This window comes from Stegodyphus dumicola, chromosome 7 (genome assembly GCF_044657685.1).
Source record: "Stegodyphus dumicola isolate Sdum_Otavi_A_Nest chromosome 7, ASM4465768v1".
Lineage (NCBI taxonomy): Eukaryota > Metazoa > Arthropoda > Arachnida > Araneae > Eresidae > Stegodyphus > Stegodyphus dumicola.
In genome coordinates, this window is record NC_140774.1 from 136,004,884 (window position 1) to 136,025,184 (window position 20,301).

At 33.2% G+C, this 20,301-nt stretch overlaps 1 protein-coding gene across 3 annotated transcripts in view; it reads right to left on the reverse strand.

The window, feature by feature from the left end:
* Window positions 1-20,301, reverse strand: part of LOC118189478 (hemocytin-like) — a 728,690-nt gene that overhangs the window by 81,354 nt on the left and 627,035 nt on the right. For 2 of the 3 annotated variants that reach the window (XM_085820840.1, XM_085820838.1), the window contains exons 82-84: window positions 17,235-17,437; window positions 10,687-10,869; window positions 10,057-10,277 (exon numbers count right to left, since the gene is read on the reverse strand). In XM_085820840.1, the coding sequence (XP_085676966.1) occupies window positions 10,057-10,277; window positions 10,687-10,869; window positions 17,235-17,437 (607 nt within the window). The remainder of the gene's footprint in view (window positions 1-10,056; window positions 10,278-10,686; window positions 10,870-17,234; window positions 17,438-20,301) is intronic. The other variant, XM_085820839.1, reaches the window with a different exon arrangement.

The window sequence follows — 20,301 nt, forward strand, 5'->3', positions numbered from 1 at the left end:
CGTCTACTTGTTGAATTTATTTGTGTTTTCCAAACTACTGGTTATTTTCATGAGTAATAGTTTAGAAAGGTGGTAACGCCAAGAGATTTCACTGTATGGCAATTTAAATGACAAAAGTTGGCATCATTTAGTGAAATATCGTCAGTGTCTTGTATCAGTTTGTTTAGCACAAATATGCCACATTTCCTCGCGTATTTACTCCCCTTCTTTTTCATTAATTTTATTGTATGAAAATCGAGAGAGAAAAATTATGCAAATAATTTAATTCTCAAAGGATTTGCTTACAGTAAAAACATAACAAATGAAAAGTATTCATGGTAAAACTACCAGTACCTATCACAATATCATTCATTTAAAGAAACGTATATTGCTAAAAGAGTACACAATAATTTTAGCATTGTCAATATCTAAAAACATATCTTAATTTCTACTTTGTGCATTTTGAATCTCGCTCATTTTCATGGTTATCCACGTAGCGAGAAATGCTGTATCTATCGTCGGCTACAGCTTACAAGTCGTTTGCATCGTTACCGTTGCCATCGTTCAGTCTATCTTCCTTACTTTCAAAACCATTACGAGATATTCCCATTTAATGAACCATATCCGCATATTCTTAATGCTGTTCACTATTACTGAATCCGGAAAGACTTCCATTCCTTGGTTTACGCTTAACTCTGAATTCATGGAAGCCAACAACCTATCTCATTGCTCTAGTTTTTCCAACGGGAATTTAGCCTACGAAACTGATAAGAAATTGCAGAAACTTAGTAATGAACTCGAATTCTCTGGAATTACGGCTGAACACTTGCAAAAAACTTTTCCTAACCGGTACCCTGTACAAAGGAGCAATTGAAGTGCAGAAAAGAAATCCGCAATTTCTCATAGAGAAAGTGATTTTAACGAAGAATGGAAAATACCTAAAAATCCGATCAAGATGACCACCCTTGAGCTCAACGCTATCCCTCAAAGCATAAGATTTGATGCATTAATCGAAAATAAACCTATTGAAAACAAACGAAGTTAATTCCTACACACTGTAAAGTAAATAAAATCCCTCCAACTGTTTTGACTGAAAGAAATATTTCTCAAAAGTGCTCTTTGTTTGTGTTAACAAATTCGATGCTCAACCATGAAGAGATTCAATCTTATTTTTCCCCAAGTCTGTAGATGATTACCGACAATTCGCCCAATTCCTAGAACAGTCCAAGCTTAAATTTCATTCGTACCAAATGAAAAATGAATGCAACACTAAAGCCATAACCAGTAACCTATCCCGGGCACGATTTCGGAAAATCATGTCTTTCAAAATACATTATTTTGGAAAATCATGTTTTTCAAATTATGTCAGTGAGAAAATTTCCTGTACGTAAAGTCAAACTATTCACCAGAAAAACTAAAACGGAACTGAAAAACTGCCTATCTATTTTATTGAGCTTGACAATTCTAAGGAAGGCAATGCATATTTTTTCCAACATCTGTAGTTTCCAAGTCTCTATCGAACGTTACAAGTCTAAAGTTGAACTGCCCAACCCAGTGCTTTAAATGCCAGAGGTTTAGGCATACTCAACACATACGTTTCAACGATGAAAGGTGCTATAAATGTGGAGGTCCTCACAGATGTTCTACATGTATTCTTAAGGAGGATAAAGAACCTAAGTGTATTTTCTGCGGCAAAACCATGTAAGCTCATTTCAAGGATGCTCTGAATATCAGAAAAGACTCGCCGAGATGCAAAAGAGAAGTGAATGTCGCAACCCAGCATTTGCCCAAACTGAAGTTAACTTTCCTTCATTTACTGAGGACAATCCCCCTCTGTCAGCTTCACTACAAAAAAATCCTCCTACAGTGAAATACTTAAGAAAAAATTTCTGAAGAAAACTCAATCCCACCTTTCATGTATTTAAAAATGATAGCAATCTCAACTTCCTGAAAAATATACCTCAAATTATTCAAAGAATGCGAAATTCTAAATCTCAAGTAGATAAATAAATACTAGAACTGCAAGCTCTTCAAATTATGCGTTTTTTCCGAAATTGGTGATTAACTCCATTTGGCCGTCCAACACAAGACTCCGCCCACTCATACATCTCTTCACAGTTAAGTAATGTTTAATGCGCCATTGCCAATGATTCTTTACTCCTTTCTTACTAGGAGCCCACCAGCGGGCCGAGGGGTAAAGCCGCTGAACACTGGTAGTTCGGTCCGAAGTTCGAATCCTGCGAACCGGCTGGCTGCATTGGCGTTTTCGTGGTTTTTCCTATGTGTAACGTGTTTACGACCCAGCTTTCCTTAGAAAGTCTTCCACGAAGGCATGTCTCCCCTTAGGCAGATAGCGTTAGTGTTCTTTGCCGTAATTAAATAAACCAAACCAAACCAAACCTTTCTTACTAACTATGATTTTTATTGAATCATCTCCTGTTTTCTCAGATATTTATCTCTCCTTTCTCTATGATTTCTCAGCCATGTGGGCTTTCCTATTATTCCCTTTCTTCTCTTTCTTTTCTGTTCTCCCCAATTCTGTACATTTTTAATACTACTCTGATGTGGAGGGGCGTGGTTTTGAACCACAGGTACTCTAAAATGTTTCCTCATTGGCATTTCACTATTTCTGCCTCATTAATCAGAGCTCATGCACTCAAAATACACGAGCAAATAGCATAGCAATTATTAAGACGAAGCAATCACTACTTTAACGCACCCATTTTTAAACTTAGGAAAACTCGTTTCTGAACGCTTTGAGAAAGAAAAGAATTACGTGCACACTTAATTAACAATATTTTGAGCAGAGATTAACTATACCAACATTTCTACTTTCTCCTATAAATTATAATTATATAATTACAGATTTAAACTTTTAAAAGTGTATAATTATTGCACACAAGCATGCTACTATCCTATTTATAAACTCGTAATTTCACCATAATTTATGTTGCTGGTAAATTTTCACAGCACTTTGACATTTCATACTTCTGCAGTCAAATTTTCTGCTTTTCGTGCTACACTATATGCACCAGCGAGTGTCTTGCTCAAGAGGCTTTTGCGATAAAAATAGTAAGTATACACATATGTTTAAAGATATAATTAATAATCATCACATACGTAAGATATAAAAGTTCAATGAATGTTTAAAAGTCTTTTACAGTGGATCCTTCGTTCACGAATACATTGGACCGCGAACAAATTTTTGAAGCGAAAAATGTCTTGGATGATGAAGGATACTGCTATTTACGAACAAATAAACCAGTAACAAATGATATTCCGAAATGCAGATAATACAGTGAAAGAAATGTCTTCAGAAGAAGATGAAAGGAAAGGAGTTCGTAGTTATTTGATCCGCGAAAATTGAACAAAATGGGGTAAGATTCAAAGGTTTATAGAGCATTATTACTCTTGTAAAGTAACAGTAAGCCGTAGGATAAATATTTGCAGTAACAATGCTATGTCTTGCTTTAGGATCGTTTTAAAACACAAACAGAAGTACATTACGGTAGATGCCGCCCAACCGAGATAATGGTTAGTGACTGTGACTGCCGGACTGAAGGGCAGAGCTCGAATCCCGCAGAAGACATGGACTGCAAAATGTCTATGCAGCATGGGGGCACTCTAAATATGCGGCAAGCCGAAAGTCTTCTCGAGAGGTTTCGTGAAACCTTTCAAGGGGTTTCGCTTTGGTAAGGAAAGAGAGTTGGTAGACCCTCGAAACCGTTCCCTGACTCTGCCCCCTTTGGCGGTGGAGGCTGTTGGTTAGTAGACTTTTCCACTGAGCAGGCATTATTCCGTTCGGCTTTCGCCTTAGGTCAGAAGCCTACTCGGTGGTCTTACGGAGTGCTATCTATCAAAATTGGGCGCGGGACGGAGCAAAGTCGTACTATTTGTCACCTATATGGTGCTCAAGAGTGGTGCCAACGACAGACGCAGTCTTGCACGCCTCGTAGCGATGAATTTCATGGACTTGCTCTGATGCTGCTGTCAAAAAAGTGAGATAAGTCACAACAACAACAATCATAGTGGATAAATTTTAATGGGACAAAGATTTATGAGCAGTGGCGAGATATGTTAAGAGGAAAAAAAGTCAGATGGACAGAAGCTACCTGATAATTTTACAGAACTGGATTTTCCTTCCCCAACAGTAACATTTTGCCTCTTTAGCTTCTTCACCTTTTTCTACTTACGCTACCAAGTTTCCAGTCAATAGATACAGTAACATTTAATTCAGGTTTTCCTACTTTTTATTTCTTTAGTACTGTGTTAAATACTGTCTATATGTTAATATTGTGCTTGTATTAGATTTAATGAGATCCATTGATTTTGAATTGCGAACTTACATAAAATTGCTCTTTTCGAAGTAATCTTAAGGATCCAGGAACAGACTGATTCTTTTTATATTTACTTATAAGGAAAAATAGTTTCGGTTAACGAATATTTCCGATGATGTAGACAGGAACGAATTAAATCCGTAAACCAAGGTTTCACTGTATATGTCTTTCAATAAAACAGCTCAGTTGTTATTACTTTTATGCATAAGCTTCTAAAGGTGCCGCTGTTCGCTATTTCTTTCTTCGATTAACAACCGAAAACGTTCAGAAAGAAGAAACATTACAGGCTGAAATATCCCTCGCTGCTTATTTAATTATTGAATCAGTAACAAAAATGAGCGACGTTTCAGACCTATTACAATTACATGATCTCCAATTTAGACGATAAAAACGTGGTGAATGTGAATCCCTTTGTGTGAGATTTCACATGAACTATGAAAACTCAGTTTCAAATTGACCTGACTTATTTTTCTCTCCTTGGCTTCCAGTCTAGAAAGACCTGCTGAATATTAATTATTATAATACATTTTGAATAATACTTATTATAATACACAGAAAACTTTCGATAATCCTCAACTGCGTAGTCCGCGTTCATTTTTGGATATAAACGAATAAAATTTCCGATTTTAATTCTGTATTTCCTCGCTAATCCCCCTATTTTTTTACTAATTTTATCGCCCGAAAATTAAGATGGAAAAATTATGCGAATAATTTAATTTCCGAAGGACGCGATTACGATAAGAACACAACAAATAAATTGAAATTATCAATAAACTACAGGTAACCACCCCAATAGTATCTCTTTATAAAGTTGCATTCCAGTAAGAACACATTGCAATATTAACATTACATCCAATGTCCAATAAAATATCTTCATTTCCACTTCCCTGGAATTTTAATCTCGCCCATTCTTACTGCTGTCTCTGCTACACCTTTAGGCGTCAAACCATCCATAAATAATTAGAGAAGATGAATGTGCAGCTGACTCGGCAAAATCGTAGACTGAATATCAGTTCATGTTTATTTCGCAGTGATGAATTGGTTCTTGTATTAGGCTGGTATAAAGTTCAACAGTTAGAAAGGGAAAGATTCGGTGATACCTTCTCAGGCAGTTTGCGAGGGTTAGTTTCTGTTAGTGAGGCGGAAACAGGCACTATGTGGATGAATCCACTTTAAAATTCAGGGAAGCTCTCATTCGTTGAACGATAAAGTTACGAGAATTCATTTTTAATTCCTTGTACGAAGTAAAAAGGAAGTATTGTAACCGCGAAAAGTTTCAGGCAGCATATTTCAACGAAAATATCCATTTTGACCGCTATCGAATGCAATTTAACGTTGTTTTTGCATGATGTCTGTACGTAAGGACAGAATAAAAGACTCGTTTCCTCCAAAAAAATTATAAAACTGCTTTAAAATTAATTCCGAAGAGAATTTTTCGTGGCGTCTGTACGAACCTATATACGTACGTACGTAGGTATCTCGCATAACTGAAAAACGAGTAGCCTCAGAACGTTGAAATTTTGTATATAGGACTACTATCTCGTATTTTGGTTGCACCACTCTGTTACCCGGCTCAGTAATCTCAGTTTCTTTACTCTTATATGTTTGTAAATTGTACATTTTTTTGCTTTAAAAATGATTGAATTATGTTGTTCTTATCTTCCGGTGGAGGTTTTTATGCCTTTAATAAATCTGTATGCAATAATTTTAGAATTATCAACAATTTTAAAGTTGTTTAAGTGCCGCTAAGCGTAATAATTTTTTTGATGGCGGCCATTGCTTGTTTACATTTGAAAGAGCAGAGTAGTGAATTTGTTGACAATGTAGAAAAACGTAGCTTCGCAACAACAAAGATAACGCCTTCATTTATTATTGCCAATTAAATCATGCTTAATCTTTTCTGGAATTTTTTCGAGGAAATAAGTGTTTAAGATTTACTTCGGAATTTTGAATACAGATATTTTAAGTTTTTATGTATTTTTGCCTTGTCGCGAAGTGAGAACTGAATTAATTGAATAAGAAATACTAAATCCTCTGTGAAAAACTTTTTCTTTTCGTTTTGTTTGCTTAATTTCTTTTATACATCGCTCTAGCTTTATTATAGTATTTGAATAGAACATGTGGCAACGATTTGATAATTCTTTAAATGATATAAATTTTGTGCTTTCTGAGTTATAATATGAACGAAATATAATACAGTTAAGTGAACCTAGCGCCAGAGTGTCACTATGGTAACAAAAAAAGCGAATTTTAAAGAATGCATTTATTCTATTGTGGTTTATGCGCTGTCGGCGAAGTAGGTTTAATTCAATCCAATAAGTTTAAGCAAAATGCAAGAAAAATGCGTATAATTTAATATTCCGTACAAGGAAGACATGTGGTGTACACATCAGATTTTTATTTATGCGATTGACATCAGTAAAGAATTTTTTTTTTTATCTCCAGTTTTCCATATGTTAAATTCCAACCTGAATTGTGCTTCGTAGCTAGCTTGCTTCCTTTCCGTATTAGAAGTAGTTACGCAAATCGGTGGCAAATAGTGATAAATTCTTAGAAATAGCTTATAGAGAATTTCTGAAGTTGAAAAGGGTAAAATTGAAAACAGAGAAATAATAAATGAATAAATAAAATCAGTTCAAGACGAATCAATACAGAAATTAGAAAAATAATGTGACATAATGACATCATAACGAATCAATATAGAAATGAGAAACATAGTATGACATAAACATCATAAGGAATCAATACAGAAGTAAAATAAATAGAGTGACATAATGACATCATAAGGAATTGATGCAGAAATAAGAACAATGGTGTAAGATAATAACATCATAAGTCTGAAATCATGTTTCCAAGTGATGGTTAAAGAACAATAAATTATTCCTCCTTCTATTTTGCACTCAAGCATTTCGAAAAATAAATTATAAAATCTCAAAATTAACATTTTTTAATATTTTTGTTTTAAAAGAGGGTGAATAGTTTGTTCAGTAATCTGTGAAGATATGATAACTTTGCAAATACATCTTTATATCTTAATAAAGTTTATTAGTTTAAGGTAATGAACGTCAATAATCTAAAAAATTGTGCGAATTTTGTAACTTTAAAATTAGACATTACATTAAAAATTGTATATCAATTTCATTTAAAAGATTTTTTTTTGTGCTGTATCCCATGGTTCAAGCAGCAAAATTCTGAGATTTTTAGTTTAAAAAGTTTTTTTAGTTTTGGTCTTTTTACTACATTGTATTATTATAATAGTGTGCGTACAAAATTTGTACGCCACACCTTACCAGGAAGTAGTTTAAAAACCGATAACAAAATTTTAACTTTAGCGACAAACATCATATGGGAGCTAAAAGCTTTACAAAGGTTTCTAAGGTTTCTTCTTTATGCCTAATTTTCAATTTTAGAATGGCAATCCTAGTCGAAATGGAAAATATTGCAAAGGAATAGATATAGAAAGTATCTAAAAAGTCATTACTTTAAAATTTCTGGAAAACCGTTATCTTGTAAAATATTGTTATATATGGATGTATTTCAACTTCATAACCATAGAGGCTTATTGATCCATTCAACAAGCTTTCTGAGTTCCTTCTATGCATTCATATATATAAAATTTGCCCTTGAAAATTTGGATCTACAGAAAATTTGCACATAATTTCCACTTTAGAAACTACTGCTTATAAAAGTTGGATGGTTTACTTCAGAGCTGAATTCAAAGAAGCGATTCACTTTAAGGAGCGAATGAACAGTGATTCCAAAAACTAAGTGGTAACACCTTTACAGTTCACGCAGAGCTCTGCTTAGAAGTGTTCTAGGATCCTCCAATGTAAATGCTAATGGTCTTCTTTTATTATTTACCTGAAACATCTCTGACTTTTTTATGGGTGCGTGCATGTAAATATGTATCATACATTTACTGAGCATTCATTAACAGATTCATCTACTAAGCGAGCGCAAGCCTGATTCTCGAAAAAAGATGTGTACCTCTTCAGAGATAACCCACCGAGAGATTTTATTGAAACCGTGCAAGGGAAATTCAATTTCCATTTTAGGGGAGAAAGGAATGTTTATCTTTCAACGTTAAAAGCGAGTTTGATTTTTATTATTTCCCAACTTTTTTAAAACTTTTCTATTCTAGAATTTTATTACTAGTTCTATGTACACCGACAATATTCTAGATGCAGTCAGTCGAAACAAATTTTTCCGTAGATGTGATGCTAAAATGGAAGCAGAACTGAATTTTATCACCCCGAAAAAATAAAAATAAAAATAATAAAAATCTGAAAGCTTTCAGATTTTATACTCTGCCCAAAGGGGCGTTTTGTTAACGGTTTGTGTGTCGCCTTTGTTTATTAAATATCACTTCGCACTTAAACCATAAAATTCAATTCAACAGTAATATCGCAAAATAATTTTAAAACGAGCATTCTTTAGAATTTCCGATTCACAGTCTCGCTTGCTGGAGATAAAAAATCCCCCCACCCCGTACAGTGTTGCTATTGCTCGCTTTGAAATAGTTGAGTTTCTTAATCAAGAATTAATTAAAGATGTACAAAATATGAAATATATAATAAAACAAATTTCAAATTCCAAGTATGGGCTTCCAGATGCCCATATTTAGTGGAGGATAACTTATTGAAAATTTGATGTCTCTAAGTAAGTACGGTTGTTTTTTCGCAACGCGAGAAACATACATTCATGCAGATTCTTCATTATTTAATTTCTTTAAACATAATGCAGGTCTGTAATATTTGGTGGCAACAGTCTGAAAAGTGAACAGACATTTATAGTGAATCAACGAAAAATGAAAAAACAAAATTAATAGTCCTTCTGGGCTAACGCCTTTTGAGCTAAAAATCATATTCAGTTGAACTTTAATGGAACTTTCAATGTAAAAGGAAGTTTGTGAGAACAGTATGTGAATACAGAAGCAATTAATACTCACAAATACATCTAATTTAAATTTTAATTGTAAAAGAATGTAATATTGTGACGATAAGAGAATCCTTGAAAACAAGAAGATAGCCAGCATTGGATCTAAACTAGGGTTTGATGATTCGCTCCAGAACTGATTCAATGAACCAATCAATTTTACTGAGCGAATGGATCCTGATTCTATAAAAGGAATGGTAGCACTTTGACAATTTATTCTAGGGAAGAAAAGAATGTTTATTCTCCATTGTCAAAAGCGCGTTTACTTTTTTATCATTACTCAACTTTTTGAAAATTTTTTTGTATTAGAAATTTATTATTTCTAGAAAACGGAATGGTAGCATTTTGACAATTTATTCTAGGGAAGAAAAGAATGTTTATTCACCATTGTCAAAAACGCGTTTATGTTTTTTATAATTACTCTTTGAAAAATTTTTTTGTATTAGAAATTTATTATTAGTTCTATGTAGAAAGGCGGTTTCAAGGAATATCAAAACTATGGTTGAAAGAAATCAGTTCAGGGAGTTAGCGTTTGATTGAGTGGATTCCTCCGATTTCACTCTTTGTTTGATTCTTTCGCTCCATCCTCGCTAACCGATCTTGATTAACTTACCGTTTCCAAAGTTTTTTTTTTTTTTTTTATCAAGTTTGCTTAGCGAGCGGTGAGTCGTAAAAGAACCGATTCAATTCAGAGAGCGGGTGATTCCGATTTGATCCTATAAAAGTGATTTTGCCAATCGTTACTTCGTACTTCTTTTTTCATATAAAGCACTTTTTAGTATTACAGAATGATTTTGTTCCATACCTCTTTGTGCTTTTTGATAAGTACTTTACTTTCCTTATAAAGAATTTCCAGCCCTGTCAGACAGGTTGTTGAAGAGAAAAGTCCACACTTTTTTGAAAAGCCATTGATAGCAATGTCTTTTTCTTTATCTCCAACGATCAAGAAGGATCCTTCTGCCTGGAGTGGGAAGATCAATCCATCGAATGTCTGAAAATGAGGATCACCAAAACCCTGACATACTTCTGAAAGAAGAAAATTTATAAGGATTTGGGAATAACACCGCTCTTTGTTCATCAAACAAAATTATGAAGCTACTTAAATCACACTAAAAAGTGATGCAAATTAATGGATATATAAGTATTACAGAATGTAAATGAATCCGTTGGGAATCTTGATGTTAGACTGAAAGAATTTAAGAGTTACGTAAATAATATATATGGCAATCAATTCATCGAAAACAAGCAAAACTGATTATATTATTGAAAAATGTAGCATAAACTACAAACCTTTTGGCAAGTTGTAATTTTACATACATTAGTGCGTATTACAGTACGAAGACAATATTCACCTGTTAAAGCAAAATATAATAGCAATAGTTCCAAACGTTTGCTTATTAGTACAAAATGTATCAATCATAGACGTTAATCTTACGATCAGCGCACTGGTCCGGAGGAACACATATATCCTCATTGAGTACCGTGCCAAGTGGACAGAAACAACCAGGCACACACTTCCCGGAACACTCTTCCAATGAAGTATTAGAGGCACTGTCACAAGTGATTTGGCAGGACGGCCCACAATCATTCCACTCCATTCCCGATGGACATTTTGGAACTAAGAGGAAAGTAATGAAAAATTTTAATGATTAATAATAAATAACTCCGAGATCTCATAAATGAACAATTATCCTAAAGAATTATGCATCTATCTTTTCGTTCATGAAATTTTATTAAAAAAATTAATTTATAAACTGCACTGTTGAAAATTCTGCAGCGCCAAATGAAAGATGTTTGCTGCCGCTGTTAATTATAAACTAGTTGGTCTCCTTGCCATTTTGTTACATACTGATAATGAAAATTAATTGTTGCTGATCTACGCTAGCGATTTCCAAACGTTTTTGATCGCATACCCCTAAGACGATAAAAATAGAATGCATGTTTGTAGAGACATTAGGTATACTTTTGGAAGCAGGGAAGATGAAAAATTAGCAACGTCTTCGCCGGGAATCGAACCGCGGACCTTTGGAATACGCGCTCAGCGTGCAGACCACCATACCATGAAGGTATGCCAAGAAGGCGGGAGAAATTCCTCCCTTTTAAAGGCCGACTGGGGTTTTTAGGAGACCCAGTCGCCAAATCCTGGTGTGAAGAATCATCATCCACCAACCTTTTATTTCGGGCGCTAGTGTAGAGACATTAGGTTATTTCGAAGCAGAAGAGACGAAAAATATGCAACGCCTTCTTCGGGAATCGAACCACGGACCTCTGGCATATGCGCCCGGCGTGCAGACCACCACACCACGAAGGCATGCCAAGAAGGCGGGAGAAATGCCTTATATGTTTACATATTCTTGGATACTTGTTTTCGAGCATGTACGTTGAATTAAGATCAATCAATCTATGTAGGATTTTCAAGAAACTTGCATTTTACTGCAGAGTCATACTGAAAATCTTAAAAATTCTAATTGAAGTTTAGGTGGAACACTTTCGAAGGCTACTGAGAAAAGTGAGGAGAACATTCTCATGAAAATTTCATCTCACGGGAGGCAGAAAGTCTGCTTTTGAATTCTATTCTCAGATTTGACAATCATCTGAGTTTCATGTTGTAGTTTTATTTCCTAACTCCTTCAAGTTTGGAAAGTGAATGGAATTCTTACTTAGTAGTTTACTTTATCATAGAATTAATTTTGTCTCAGCATCCTTCATGGAGTCATAAACATTATGAACAAGTAGATCTTTTCCTAGTAACTGGTCGTTCAGGTTATTGAGATGACCTCTAAGACGAAAATCATTACAATTTGTACCCTATGTAATATAATATACACAATCATATACTCGCAAGTGATCGTGAGCTTACTTCTTTCTGGTACTCCCAAGCATCACTTAGCATATCTTCTGAGGTACGCGTATCCCACTTAGGAGACTACTGGTTTACGCAATAATGGCAGCAGATAAAAGTTAAAACTGCTTTTATTTTTTACCTTTGACAAGGCCATTTAGAGTAGAACGAAACAAAAAAGTACTTTGAGAAGTTATGTTTCGGAAGCGCCCCAGACTGACAGATTCGAATATTGTGTATGAGTGTAAATAAAAAGCTTAGTGTTCATTTTATAACCAAGGATATGTCTGTTTATTTGGTTCAAGTTGATGTCTCTAGTTTCTTCGAACTGGAACTCTACAACACATTCGTCCTGTATTTAGAAACACACGCCGAAGTTAAAGGCTTTAATTACATTTGACGGTCGCAATACCACCTGTGAAAATTAATGCTCTTAGCTGCTCTGCCACGGGTCAGAATAGAACCCACAAATCATTGGATCATAGCATGATGCTTAAAGCAGTTGTAAAGCGAATCGGAGCGTTGTAGTGAATATCATATTTTTCAAAAGTGACCTATTTCCAAGCATTTATAGTTAGTTGTGGGCGAACGTGCTGAAATTTTAAATATTTTCGTAATGACTTGCTAAAAAGTTTTATTTTTATTAATGTTCAATACAGATTTGGCTACTTACATTAATATTAAATAGAGATTTGAATGAAAGAAGGAAATGACTTTGGAAATAACCTATGTAATATGACGATATCTCATGCTATATGTATGATACGAGTATTATTTAGAATTTTTTGGGAAGCGTTATATACCGTAAGAAACTATTAACAGCCTTATAACTCAGTAAAACTTTGAGTTTGGTTGAATAATTTCCATACAGCTATCAACGCTCCCTCTGTTAAATGGTTAGGTGTAACTAATGAAGCAGTTCAGGAAGGAATATTCAAGATTGCTGTGTTATATATATTAACAAAGAGTTGCAAAGCGAATAAATAATTCACGATAAATTATTAAAATCACGAACATAAAAACTTGAATTTTAAACAAAACTGAATGTAACAGAATATCGATGCAATGAATTTCTAATTTATTATAAAAAGTAGAGATTTATAAGTCAAAGCTTGCTTACGAAACTCAGATAAGTTGTTGAAAGAAACTATGTGAAGGAAGATAATACCTGTTAAACACGTTTGAGGCATTACTTAAAGAGTTTTAATTGTAACTTGTTTCTTTGAACACATTGTTAATTTCACACAACCTGGAAGAGAACTGAAAAAAACAATTTTTTTTTTGTACGCTAAGTGGAGCCACGAATTCGTACGTGCTGACTTCTAAATTCTGCAAGTAAAGTAACATTCTTCGTTGTAAAGAGGTGTGATGCTATTCGTAACACCTTAGATTTTAATTCTATTTGAAAAGAAACGGAAAGCAGTTCATTTTAAATTTCTCTTTAATTTAAAAGTTTGTTTTGAATTAACGAGTCTCATTCGTTGCTAGCTTTTCTTTTGCAAAACAGAAAATCGTTTACGCTTGTAATACTAAATTACCGCAGTTGTAGATAAGCAAAATCAAGGAGCTATTCTCTGTAGGAAGGAGAATATTTTATTTAAGAAAGGTTTTGTTTTTATTGTCGTCATATATTATGATGCTGATCAGAAGGAAAAAAAATATTACTGCATGCATACAGTAATTCTGGATTCAAAAAATGTTTTAAATACTGGAAAGCTTTTCAATAATTTTGAATATTATGATAGTAAAAGATCGTAAGAAATTTTCTCTTTCCTTACTGCATGCCTTTGTGGTGTAACTGTCAGTCAGTTCGTCTAGCATTCGTTAGTTCTGAATCCCGGCCAGGGCATAGCTAGTTTTTTTATCTTTCCTGCTTTGAACTCAAAGCATTTTAGAAGTAGCTCCTGGACTAAAATAATGTGAGCGATAATTTATCACCTCTAGGATCTGGCAATTGGGTTACCTCCTCCCCAGTTGACATTTAAGTGGAGGAGAATGTAAAGAATTTTTTTTCTTTACTTCGTACCTTCAGAATGAGATTGGAAGTACGTTCTAGTAGCAATCGGGAGGTCTGGAACTCGAATCTTTGCAAGGACATTGCTTACTTTTCCTGTTTCTTGCTTTCAAATAAATCTAATGACTCTACAAAATAATGACATTTTCACGATTTTTGGAAAAGATAAAATTAATAACAATTGACAGCGACGATGTAAATGAAGGAGCACTTAAAACTGTTATTTCTGGAACATTTGGTAATAGTTCTGTTTCACATAAATTGACTTTGACCTTTAATCCCTTCCCTTAGTGTGGAAAATAGCACTAGTCGAACTGCATTAATATTAAGTTCTTTATGTTATACTAAGTTTTAATTCGTTTACCACATGATGGCTCAACAAATGTTGTTAGTTATTTCATGCTGCCATTCTGCATATACCATTTAACATCACGCGCAATGGAAAATAATAAGTTTGTGGTAATTCCCAATCATCATAAAATGGAATTTTAACTCGTCAGATATGAATCAGAACTGCCAAGTTAACTCATTACAGTCACCATTGGATGAAATTTTAAACCTTAGATTTGAACCAAAATTGCAAAGTCAATTCTTAGTAAAAATATCTAAATAATTAAACTATTTTCTTTTAGATATTCAGAAAATTTAATAATTGCTCAAAGGGAAATGCTTTTATATTCAACGCAGATGTTAACTAAATAGCAATTTCTAAGCATTCAATGAGGAATTTAGGATGAAACATTTATAATCATTAAGTTTAATTACTAAAAATGAGATTATTTTTTCCTAGAATTACTGAAGTTTATTCGGGAATGAATATTTAAAATACAAGATGTAATTTTTTTAAAACTTTTTCAGCTATGCATAAAGGATCAAGATCTTTTATATTTAAAATCAATAAATTATTTTTTTCCTAATCCTATAAATGAACACAAATTCCATTTAAATAAATGAAAATTCTCATAATATACATAAATACGTAATTTAATATTATTACTTGCGTCACCAATGATACACTTCTTATTAAAAGAAAAATCTTAGTTGAAAAATCCTAAAAAGAATAAATTTCAGGGTTTTTATAATGTCAAGAACTAAACATACAACTCTAAAAGTTTCTCTATAATCGTTAATATTTTAATATTTTAGTTTAAATATTTGATTTAAAAGTACAATATTTTAAGAGAGAGCTTTCTAGGGAATTGTCCGAAATAGAATCTTTCAAATAAATTTGAGTAAAGAACAGTAGCCTTAAAAAAGAGTTTTACAATTATCGGTTAGAAGAAACAAATAATTAATGGAGCATTTTTATTATTTCTAGCAGAGACAGATTACAAACCGGAGCCGACTGAGTCTTAATTGAAAAACAGCGTTCTATTAGTTTTCGAGACATCGTGATCATCAAGACGAAAAATGTAGTTTTGAGGAAAATGTATGAAAGTCTACTTCGATCTGAATTAAAAATTTTCTTATTTTTCAAACAATTTAATATTTTGAAGAAATGCTTTTACATCACGATTGCTCTAGAATGATTACAAAAAATAAAATGAAAAAAAAAAAAAAAAAAAAAAAATCGAATTGTCTTCACAAAAAATCTATAATTAGGGCAATTTAAAAAAATAATTGCAATTTTAAAGTTTATTACATATTTGAAGTGCCAATGCATTCTGAAATCAGTTCTGTATTGTTTGAGTTGAGATTATAGTTCGTTACTTCAAAATAGATACTTCAGGGTCAATTTTAATCGACCGAATGAATTGCCTAGTAATGGAAACGACAGTTGTAGCAGATGATCTCAGTCGCCTAATTCCCCATTCAAAAAATATATACTTTCTATTTTAGTTTAGACTTAGAAATACATTCTATTTCAGTTTAGTGTGTTTCGCTTCTTAAAATGCACACGAATGAAGTTTGACTTGAACAACAGTCCCAAATGAGGTGAAGAAAATAAGTGCTGTCCGGTGAATACGACACACGTCACAATCGTACGTTTAGAGGGCTGTCAACGGCCTTGAAGTGCCTATTTTAAACAAACGAGCTATAATTAAGACACAATAACACGCCGAATAAATACTAATTCAGAAGTCAAACAACAAAAATCAGCGTAATATTTGCACAATTTTCACAGGACTAGTTTCGATGGTTTTACCGAAACACCATCTTCAGCTGCAAAACCGCAAATGAACAAGATAGGAAATAATGATTAGATAAGATAAGAAAGCCTGGAAATAATGATTAGATAAGATAAGAAAGCCTGGAGAACTGGATTTTCTAGAGGCATTTCACATTCATAAAAATCTTTCTGTTCTAGTTAACGATCCTAATTCCAATCCAAATTTGCCTTCGGCTTTTAGAGAAATTATGTTTTAGTTCTGGTTTCGCCAACAGATGGCGCCACTTGCTTATTCTTGTCCAGGCTTTCTTATCTTATCTAATCATTATTTCCTATCTTGTTCATTTGCGGTTTTGCAGCTGAAGATGGTGGTTCGGTAAAACCATCGAAACTAGTCCTGTGAAAATTTTGCAAATATTACGCTGATTTTTGTTGTTTGACTTCTGAATTAGTAAACGAGCTATAGTTAAAACCTTTGTAAGTATCCAAGATTGCGCGTTCCGCTGTTAACAGATTTTGTTTTTAAAATTTATTGATAATAAGTTAAGATAACGTATCTTATTCATGAATACAAAAGTAATTTTACAGGTGCTCAAAATGTAAAATATCTAATTAATTTTACAGACAAGCTTCAGCACAGTTTGTAGGATTCTGCCACTTTTCACGTTGGAAAGTTTAAGAAAACGAATATGCAACTTTACGAATTAGTATATTATTATTATTTTAGTCGTTGCTCTTTTGATTTGTACAACTTAGCAAATTCTTAAAAAAATCGTAAATTGTTATTCTAAAAAATTCTTTAAATTTTTCGGTACGTTGATACAAGAGGTTGTTTACGTTGATATTTTTAGGTGTATTACTGATCATTTGGATTTTCCAATGTTTTAACAATAACGTTCAAGCCATTAACTGTAAAATATAATTAATCTTTTTGAAGTAAAGTTTCGAAAGCAGCAAGTATGCGTTGCATTTTAACCTATAACAGCAGTACTGAAGTTAAAATATAGACGTACTTACCACATTCGTGTTTAAGTCTCCAAGTTCTGATAGCTTTAGGCCCTAATTTAGCTTCGCACTCTTCGGCAAAAGGTTGAAAACTGTCGCATTTGCATTTTTCTAAAATTTTCCCCTGGTGCATACATTCACAAATTGAGCTCATGCAGAATTCAATAAAGTTTTCAACTGATAGTAATTTACCACATTCAGTGAAAGGCTCTGCCCTAGGAAGGAAGAAAAAGGAATTTATTTATCGTTGTATGGTATTTAAAAGTGTCCATGCATTTTAATCTGAGCACATTTAAACATACTCCGATCAAGTTTCTAATAACTGCCATTAGCAAAAGCCGTGTTAAAAATTTGTCCAGATTTTCTTAAGCTATGTGTGAACATAAATAAATACTTATAAAATGACTTTAATGTATTTATTCTCATTATTGTGCTCTAAAACTGAAATTGCATGTGGCCAAATGCAGGATCTGAAAACAGCTTACTGGCTAAAACTTTTTATTTTAAAGCAAAATAAAAAATAAGTAAGTTTAAAATTTTACTTATTAAATATTTATCAAGGCATAACAGAAAGAGTAATGATAATAACGCGAAGGTAAACATTCAAATTTATATCTCTTTCTACCTGAAATCTAAAGTTTGCTACCTATAAAATATTTTTGTTGTTTACACTTTGTAATTCAAATATATTGACAGTTAAATATAAATATTTAAGACTGAGATTTATTTCAAATAATTCTAATATCAAAACCGTAATAACAATCTTGGATTTAGCGTACATATATTAAAACACTCAATCGATTTCGAGGGCAGCTAAAGATCCTTCCTCATCAGGAGAACAAAATTACTAGAAAGGGGAAAAAAGAAGAAAAATAAAGCATCGGCAAAGGAGTTTCGAGGTTCAGACTTGGTGCGTGAAGATGCAGGTGCCCCTCGCTCCCTATTTTTTTTTGACTTCGCTGATTTTTTTTTTTTTTTTTTTTTCGTTTTAGTCTATGTGTTATATGTTTGATCAGATAGCCTGGCTCAGTAAAAGTAGGCGGCCAGTGTAACTCTGATTCAAAATCCGGTTACGACAACGTGCTGTGCTGATAACGACCACGTGTTTCTGATACTCCTTTACCGATGCTTTATTTTTCTTCTTTTTCCCCCTTTCTAGTAATTTCGTTCTCCTGATGAGGAAGGACCTTTAGCTGCCCTCGAAATCGATTGAGTGTTTTAATATATGTACGCTAAATACAAGGTCGTTATTACGATTTTGATTGCCACATTAGCGTGTTTCTCTTCTGTTCTAATTCTAATATATTTAAATAATATGTTTTAATTTAAATTGTACATAAATAAATTATGAAGACTTTCTAAATTTACAGAGAAATTTTCCGAGTGGAACAATTCTTGAGAATAAATAATGACTCTTGTCTCTTTCTCTTGCTTATTAGATGTTCCTTTCTCACATAAATTAAAATACATATATTGTTATGTAAATAATTGTAAACTACATTATTTCTTACTGCAGCTTGATATTTGATCGCGATTCGATTCTGATAAAGTCAGTAACCTTCGAGAAAAATTACTAGAAATTATCTTCATCGTAGATTGTAGATGCTCATCAGACAATCGGTTTATTTTCTTGATAATTTTTAACTACAAAAAGTAGCTATCAGATATAAATGTATTCTAAAACAAAGCGATTATTCTGAGCGCAAAAATTCGTAACTGAATGCATTTTTTTTAAAAGTACAAATAAAAGTTAATTAAATCTGTATCTTAAATCTTTGAAAAAATTTATACCATATTGTAAATAAATAAGCTCCACTTATAGATTCTCTTGTGCATTACTCAAGTCCGTTTTTAATGGTAATAAAAATCAAGCAAACTCGGACTTCAAATAATTAAATTCTTTGCAACAGCGCATTTGTAATAAAGACATAACTGAAATATATTCCTTGCTCGCATAAAAGTGCTTCGAGGGCAACCAGTTTGAGACCATTTCTCTAATGAATAACAATATACGAGCAGTGCAGAAGAACTTAAGTAGGAATTTAACATCTTTTCCCCATACTGTTTAACATCATTTCCCCCATCCTACAAATTATAGATCATTTTTGTCTATCATTTCCAAACTACTTATCGAACTTTATGCTTTTCAAGCTGTATATAAAGAGATGGATCTATTGGAACTAGCTCTGTAGCGTGATCTCTCGACAATCTATTCCTACGGGGAATATTTTCCCTGAATTCTTCAGCGATATCTATCGCTATCAAGCGTGAACTTGGCGTATGTTCCCGCATGGAAATCAAACTTATTCACATATAAAAATATAAATATTTTCAGCTTTCTTACCTTTAGGTGACTTGCCTTTCATCGGGACATCGTTTTGCGATTAGAAACGAATTGGAAGAAGATATCAAGTTTACTCTGGTACTTCAAATTTTTTTCCGTTGGCTTCGGAAGATAATAAACCTCAACTTTTCATGTTGAACAGCAAGACAAAAAGTTTCTCATGCTAAAGACATACCAAATCTGGTGAATTCAAGCGACTATGAACTTCTAGTAGACGGATTCGTTTCCATTCTCTGCTATAACTTCTGTGCCTCCTATTATAACGACTTCGACTAAACTTCCTAAGAGCTTTCAATGTGTACTTGTTGTTGTATATGGAGAAAAACCACTTTGTACGAAGATTGTTTTTGCTTTACATAGACTGCGATTTTATCATATCTTTTCTGTTTCCAATATGTACTAGTTCTATTTTAAGTGTAACGTGTTTTCGTAAATAGACGGTCATACTTTGTACCTGAAAGCTATAAAGGTTATTTCAGGTAATCATTAATGAATGATAACTGATTCTTCACTCTGCATCACTTTGATTTACGAAAAAATTCTCAAGAAATGTCTTCTTTTGAAACGTGGGAAGTATAGATCTGTAAGTTGTAATTCTACTTAAAGCAAAACGAAATACAGTAGGAGCCGCTTAATGTAATCACCTCTGTCCTCAGCTATTTAGATTTTATGTCCAGTGCCATACTCTTGATCTTAATACTCAGAGGGCATCCCACATTCATTGGAAGAGCACAT